The 7,602-nt window shown below is 35.6% G+C and overlaps 1 protein-coding gene across 1 annotated transcript; it reads right to left on the reverse strand.

Annotated features, from left to right (window-relative positions):
- Nucleotides 1-529: 529 nt before the first annotated feature.
- On the reverse strand, nt 530-4,468 carry LOC131037857 (lipase-like PAD4). Its single transcript, XM_057970089.2, has 4 exons — nt 4,078-4,468; nt 3,404-3,725; nt 1,961-2,671; nt 530-1,379 (listed from the first exon to the last, which is right to left on the reverse strand). The coding sequence occupies exons 1-4, from the start codon at nt 4,104-4,106 to the stop codon at nt 582-584; spliced, it is 1,860 nt and encodes a 619-aa protein (XP_057826072.2). The 5' UTR covers nt 4,107-4,468; the 3' UTR covers nt 530-581.
- Nucleotides 4,469-7,602: the final 3,134 nt, after the last annotated feature.

The following is a 7,602-nucleotide window of genomic DNA, read 5'->3' on the forward strand; positions in this document are numbered from 1 at the left end:
AGACAAGATTAATATTCTTTTAGATTTGTTAAATTTTTCATGGATCAGTTAGAATTTAATTTAAACTCGGAACGTGTTCTACAATTGAGTTACTGATCTACTTTGTGACTGGTCCTGACTTTGTTCGTCAACAAACCCCGTGAGCCACATTGGAGGAGCTTGGAACTCCTAGCCTGGCTCTGGTTTTGAAACCGTGTTAAACTTTTTAGACTAACTACAATTTGATCCTGGGACCTTCCATTTACAGTTGGAGTGCTCTACCATGAGCTACCAATCCTCTTTGTGATCAGTCCTTTTATGGTTCAGGTCATCAACAGGATTTAAACTCTTCTAAACAACAGAAAGTCAATTCCAAATGAAGTAGTCCCATTAATACAAAATTACATTTTTTAAACATGCATGACGTTGTCGATTTATCCACTCGTTTTATGAAATGTAAAATAGATTCTTCTAATTTAAAAAAAAATCAACTTATCAAGCAGAAGGAAGAAACCACAGAAATTAACTACTTCCGAGTTCCAACAGAATATAATTTTGAAAAACTTTTTCAAAGTAGAAAAAGGTTCGCTCTTCTGAATTTTTTACTTCCAGGTTTCATTTGCCATGAAGTTGAACAAAGGAGAGCTTGATATCCATTGTGGGGTTTGGAGTTGAAGATAGCTACTGTATTGTTTCCACCAATTCATGAAGCTACTCTGCTCCAGGAAAACCTCTACAGAAATACTCTTGTTACTGATAATATCCCAAATATAATTTTCAAACTCTAGGCATTCTTGCAGTGAGGCATTCAAGACTTGATGTTGGTCTTGCTCTTTCTGGAGATTTGTCAACGCTTGACAAGCCTCTTCTATACGAGCCCAAAAACAGGAGTCCAGAGTTAAGGATGCAAACTTTGTTCGATACTTATTATCTCTACCTGCACGAGTTTGGTCTTTTTCTTTCAACCATTTCTCCAGAACGATGTGACAGTGAGGTCTCACCCCATCTGAGAGATAGCTTTTGTTATCCTTCTGTCTACGATAGTAGTATGCAATGTCCAGAGGTTCTACAAGTCTTCTATATGCAGTGCCAGCATTGATCCATTTATTTTGGCATCGGAAGTCACTGGGCAGTACATGCTTCTCCTCTTTCTCAACAATTTCATCCCAGAATGCTCTCAACTTTATTCTAGCCAAATTTACATGAAACTCTGGCTTTTCACCATGTTGTTTGAAAGTATCATAGTAGCCAGAGCCCTTCGTACAACGCCCTTTATACCATTCCACCTCTGCCATTAAACTTTGACTCTTGCTCAAATCATTATTTAGTTTCTCAATGTTCAGATCTTGCTCATTTTTCATCTCTCCAGCTTTTCTGAGTGCAAGAGATGCATGATGGTTCTGCTCAAAAGTAAAAAAACATCATCAATCTCTTTGTCTAGAAAGAGTAAACGACATTGAGAGTAAAACATAAAAAATGCAGATATTGAGATAAATGCTAAATATGAACAACTAATAAATGAAGTTCAGCAAACGTTGGGAGGATAGCCCAAGTAGTAAGTACAAGCCGTTCAACTATTTGTGGCATATAAAGATCATTCTGATATAGACTTGGTCCAAATCACTAGGGAATGCTTCCAGTCTAGGATAAAAAATGAACAGAAGCAGATTTGAGGAAGGCAGAGTCTGCTCATGACTTCTCATGTTACTAATGTACTTTCTCTAGCTTGTCTTAATCTAAATCTTTACCTGGAGTGGCCTCGGAGTAAGATACTCATTTTCGCATTTTTCATATTTCATATGCCTATTTTTCCAACTAGAAAATTTGAATTTCAAGATTTCAATTGGCCAAAAAACTACTAAAAATGAAATATTTAAAAAAGTCAATTTCTTGATATGGTATCTATCTATGTTTTGCACTTGCAGAGCATGAATTATATGATTATGATACATAAAAAAGAAAGTAGAAATTACGACATTACCTGATCTCCAACGCCCATTGCTTCCAATTCCAGTGCTATTCCCATCTCAAAAGCGTCTGCAGCAACCTTTGCATTTGGCATTGCATTTAGCAAGTCTTTAGAGATAGTTTCCAAAATTTGCCCATAACCTGTATGATCGGAAACACAGGTGCCTGCAAGTTGATCAAAAGGCATTTCTTGCATAGAGAAATGCAACATCTTCAGGACAGCTTCAGAGTCATCAATACAAGCTGCACCTTGGCTTGAACAAAACATGTAAGTACCGAAGGGTTTATATGGGCTTCTAAGACCAGATTCTCCTGGGTAATTATTTGCTATTGTAGATGTGCACTGTAGGATTTTCTCAAGAAGAGTTTTGCAAGCCTCTGGTATAGAAAGATGTGTTACAGCAACATAGCCAATGCCCATTATGCTCTCCCAATGAGGCACAATTGCACCCAAAGGCTCCACAATTGATTCAAATGGTGCAAGAAGCATCCTAGGAACAATATCATACTTGGAGACAACATGACAAAATCTTCCTGTCCAATCTTCACGCCCAATTGCCTCCCCAACTATAGCATTTCCCACCAACGGAGAACCAAATGTAATACAAAAATAAGATATGTTTCTCGCCTTCTTTTGCAGAAACCAGAGAGTGGCCAGGGTTGCAACTGCACCCCCCATGGAATGGCCTGCAAATATAATTGCTTGTTCCTTTAAACCTTGCATCTGATGGAAAAGACAAGTAAGCACATTACTTATATTTACAGACATAAACCTCTACGAAATGAATAAGAAGGTGATTTCAACGATGATACTAAACAATTGAGGAATATTTGGCTGTCAACAATGCTAAAGCTGGAGCATAATCATGATAAACATCCATTTCATATCTCTCCATTAACTGAGGAATCAATCCTGCATTATTGTGGCCACGATAAAGTGGGCCAAATATTTGAGGGATCTGCTGTAAACCCTCATTGACCAAACCAAACAAAATATTGCTTGATATTCCCTTAGACATAAGAACGTGGAACTTGAAATTTACAAATATTGGAGGCACAACAATATGCTACTTAAATCCAAGCATTACGACATAACAATATGGAGCTGCTAGAGCAATACAAATATTGTGGGCTCTTCTCAGCAGAGTTTAAACCTGGATGTCCTGCACTATGATGCATGTCTCAATAGCCCAATCACAATGACGTTTGATTCACTTCACTTGCAATTGTATTTATAATGGGGAATTCTTTTTCCTTGGCTTTAAGAAGTACTACTTGTTTAGCTGAAGAAAATTTAAGTCAATACATATGCTAAATACCCTGTAAAATTAGAAATTTTGAAATTGCATTAACTTTCTGGATAGAAAAATCTTAATTGGTGATTATGGAGAATTAGATTTGGGGAATGCAATAACAGGGGAGCATTTTTTTAATAAGCAACAAAGGACCTATTTACCTTGGCTTTGAAATCGGAACTTTCCACAATACGCAGGAATCGGTTGAAAGCTCCCTTATGAACAAGGGCCTTCTTATCATCATTGCCCTTAAGACAGGCAGAGAATATTTTCTCATTCTGGATATCGTACTCTCCATATTTGCTGTCTGTAACAATGAAATCCTCTCCAGAAAATGAAGGAAAGGTCACATATGCTACACCGTCATCTTCTTTCAGAAGAAAATCTATATTATTTTTAGAAACATTACATATCTCTTCCCAGGCCTTGTCCAGGATCCCGCAAGAAGTAATCAAAGTTGCTAGTTCCCGACCGACACTGAACCTACAACAATTAATTGTATAAGTTAGAACCACCTGGGCATTACAAAAATCAATTCTTACCTCCTTAAAACCCCTCAAAATCACAGAAAGAAATTTCAAAATCCATAAAAAATAAACGCTTTTCTAGTAAAACCCACTTAAATTGTTAAAGAAAGGGTTCAGAATTTTAGTGTCTTTTGAGCATCCAATAACAATTCTATGTTGTTTTACTACCAGGTTCGTCTTTAATTTCCATTGCATCTAATGAGCCCTACCGATCCCTTAACACTCAATTAACAACAGAAGCACAACTTTTTGCCCATATTTGTCTTAAACCTTGTAATCTTAACAATAATTCACGCGCTCATACTTACCGTGGTGTGGTCTGCAAATCGAAACCCATCCTTTGAAAATTGCTCCTTATTTGGTTTCAGAGTTCTTATGAGAAGTGATATTTACAAAGAGATGGTTTTTGTTCTATAAATGATAACAATGGATGATATCCTTCAAGGAGGTGAGCAGAATCTAAGAAAAAGAGAGCATCGAAAGAAAGGCTCCGAGGCAAAGAAAGCGGGAAAGAACTCGTAAACGAGGAAGAAAGAGAAAAGACAATGGGAAGAAAGTGTACAAAGGAAGGTGATAAACACGGAAAGAGAAGCATCGATGAGTCAGCAGGAAAGGAGAAAAGAAAATGGTACCTAATGTTCTTGTCATGCCAGTGATTTAACCTGTCAAGATTATTTTGGATGAATAAGTGCCATTTATATAAATAGCATCCAATAATTCAGAAAAAGTGGGTGGAATGGTTTCTCAGTCGAATACTTTTAATAAAGTGAAGTCTTAGACAAAGCAAACAAGATTTATTCCAACAAGAGGTGACGATTCTCTATGTGAGAGATTCTCTCGTCCATTTGAGAGGTTTTGGACATTAAGAAGTAGCTCACATACGATGATGGCTCCTCTTTTATCTATTTATTCTTTCTTTTTTTTTCAATAATATGAACAGCAGAAATGATGAGATCTAGATGTGAGAATTTGCCACTATCAAGCTATCTAGAAAGTTTCAGATTAAGATGCAATAGACTAGCCACATGTCTATTGGGACCAATCACATCCTTTATGTTGAGGAAAGAATAACAAAAATGATAAGGTCTAGATGTGAGAATCTGCCACTATCAAGCTACCTAGAAAGTTCTATGTGACAAGGTTGAGATGCAATAGACTAGCCACATATCTGTTGGGACCAATCACATACTCTATGTTGAGGAGTCATATGAGTCATGAAAGTGATGTATGAAATGGCTATGGCCACATCAACACTCTTAAGGAAGGCTACGACTCTTGCTAGAAAGGAAAGGTTGCACATGAGTGACAATATAATGAGCATTTGGGTAATGCTCAAGGCAATTGTTGGTAGAAAAGATGAATAGTCAGACACAATCCTGAAGATCCGATCAAATCTTATTGCATCAAGTCCATAAACCATAAGATTAAAAAAATAGCATCTAGGATAGGGATATTATATCTATATGGGTCACAACACATCCCTTAAATATTAGTACATTGTAAGATGTATATGACAAAAGAAGTATGTAGAAAGATATGAGATATATGCAAAACATTGTAAATAAGAATAAATGATGGATAGATATATGAGAAGATATAGAAGAGTAGAGAGGAAGATATGATATATATGATTTATTGAGATGATGTGAATAATACAAATACTTTTAAGTTCTTCATATGATATGTTATGTGATGTCTTTATATTATGTTAAGTAGTTAGCCTCCTATCTGGATCTAAGCTATTACCTTGATATGACTAGTCTTGGATATAAACTACAACATTTTGGAGGTGCTTGGGGCTTAGAACTTTAGTTTGTATTCCCTAGGTTTCTTGTTAATAAGAATCTCTATGGGAATTTTGTCAACTTGCACCTAAATTTGTAGTAGCTTTAGAATACACAAAAAAACGAGAATCGACATAAACTCCTAAAAACAAAGTCGAGTTTCTATCTTATCAAATATCATTGGTATAAAATATGTCTCATAATTACACTTTATTTAGGTTGACTTAGGGTAATGCATTTCATAGGAGTTTGTAAATGAGACACTTAGGGAAGTGTGCACATAGGGATGATGCATGTAGGAGAAATTCCACCTTTTGTGGTTTTATCTTGTTGTTACATTCCACCTTCGGTAGGTGATCCACCTCTTGTGGAATATTTTATTATTTCTCCTACCTACCCTCACCCACCCTTATTTCTCATTCAACCACATGTCATGATTGTGTGCTCACATATCCATATAGCCTTGCCTTTATAAGAAAACTCATCTACATTGTATGTAATGATCTCGTTGATCTTGTTTTGCATCTTGATGAGAATACAGTTTATTCTTATCAAATATTTTGTCTCTCTTTGTACTATTCATTTTGCTCTAGATCTTGGCTATATTTGATAAATTCTTACATGGTATCAAAGTCATCGGGGCTTCATTGAATAGTCTATTTGAAGACATTTTGGAGCATTCATTTTTCAGAATTCAAAAGTTGCACATTTTGGAGGCATCATGACAATTTCGACTTCACCATTGTGTCCAGAAGGTCGTTTCCATGAATTTTGAGTATAAATTTGCCTATATTTGGTGAAAATTGATTTCAGGGCTTTGGAAGAAATTTTTAGCCAATTAGGCTCTTAATATGAGGTTAAACCTCAAGTCTGTTTGAATTAACAATCATTCCTAAAAACTTGCAAGAGTTTGAGCACCATTGAATCTTGGAGAGGGACAAAACAATCCCAGAATTTAAAGCTAACCTATAAAATGTTTCTAGATGATTCTTATGCTCATCAATGTTTTTGCTAAAAATTAAAATGTCATCAATATAAACACATAAAAAATCTTCATAGCCATGGAAGATCTTGTCCATCTTTTCCTGGAAGTATGAATGAGCATTCATGAGCCCAAACAACATTACTGTCCATTCAAAGTGTACTAATGTACAAAAATTAGGAAATATAGTTGTAGAAAATCATTCTTTGTTGAAGGATTCCAAAGTAGCTTTAGAAGAATTGAAAACACAATCTGGACAAATATTGAATAATCTTCATAAGTCCAGAGATGATATCCAAACTGTAATTACTCATGTCCAAGACTCTAACATTAGGAATAATGTACTTATACAAAGACTTGATGAGATCGATCATTCTTTAAATGATCTCACAACATCTTTAGACTGGCTTGTAGATCAAGAAAAGAAGCCAGAAAGGACAACTTTGGTTATCCCCAAGCTTCTACAGACACCAGACAAAAAGGCAAAAACAAGTGATAGGTTAATGATGATGAGAACAAGTTGTAATATCAAACCCTGGTATTTGGATATTGACAATGATGATGACTCGAAGCAGAAAATTGAAGGATGGGTCAATACATTTCTTATCATAGGCACACTCCCTAGTACTGACCAAGAAAACACTTGTAAATTTGTTGTAAATTATCTCTGGGGAATTGCTAGAGATTGGTGGAACAACAAAAGTCTTGTTGAAAAGGATGTCAAAGTTTATCAAAACTTTACTACTCAAGCTATGATTGACCCACAGACAGGACAAACTGTGCACCAACAATTACAAAAAATTCCTATTCATTGTCTGATGAATGAATTAGTTAATGAATTTTGTTCGGAGCTTCTCAATAAAAAAGAAAGGATTATCAAGCAAATCCTTGAAATGAAATGTTGTGATTTAAAAGATTTTGCTGAATATTCAAAGAATTTAGGAAACTTCTATATCAATTACGGGAAGACAAACAGATTGAGATGGCTAAAACCAAATATCTTGAAGGATTACCTTATAATCTTTCTAATAAAGTCATGGCCTATCTTGACCTCAAAAATATCACTC

Source organism: Cryptomeria japonica, chromosome 5, assembly GCF_030272615.1.
Source record: "Cryptomeria japonica chromosome 5, Sugi_1.0, whole genome shotgun sequence".
Lineage (NCBI taxonomy): Eukaryota > Viridiplantae > Streptophyta > Pinopsida > Cupressales > Cupressaceae > Cryptomeria > Cryptomeria japonica.

Bases quoted from the DNA above. Each gene is read 5' to 3' on its own strand.
- LOC131037857 (XM_057970089.2), bottom strand. From the start codon at position 4,106: ATGGGTTTCGATTTGCAGACCACACCACG. The intron at 3,726-4,077 runs GTAAGTATGAGC...TAATTGTTGTAG, and splicing joins GATTTGCAGACCACACCACG to GTTCAGTGTCGGTCGGGAAC. The intron at 1,380-1,960 runs GTAATGTCGTAA...ACTTTTGAGCAG, and splicing joins CAATGGGCGTTGGAGATCAG to AACCATCATGCATCTCTTGC.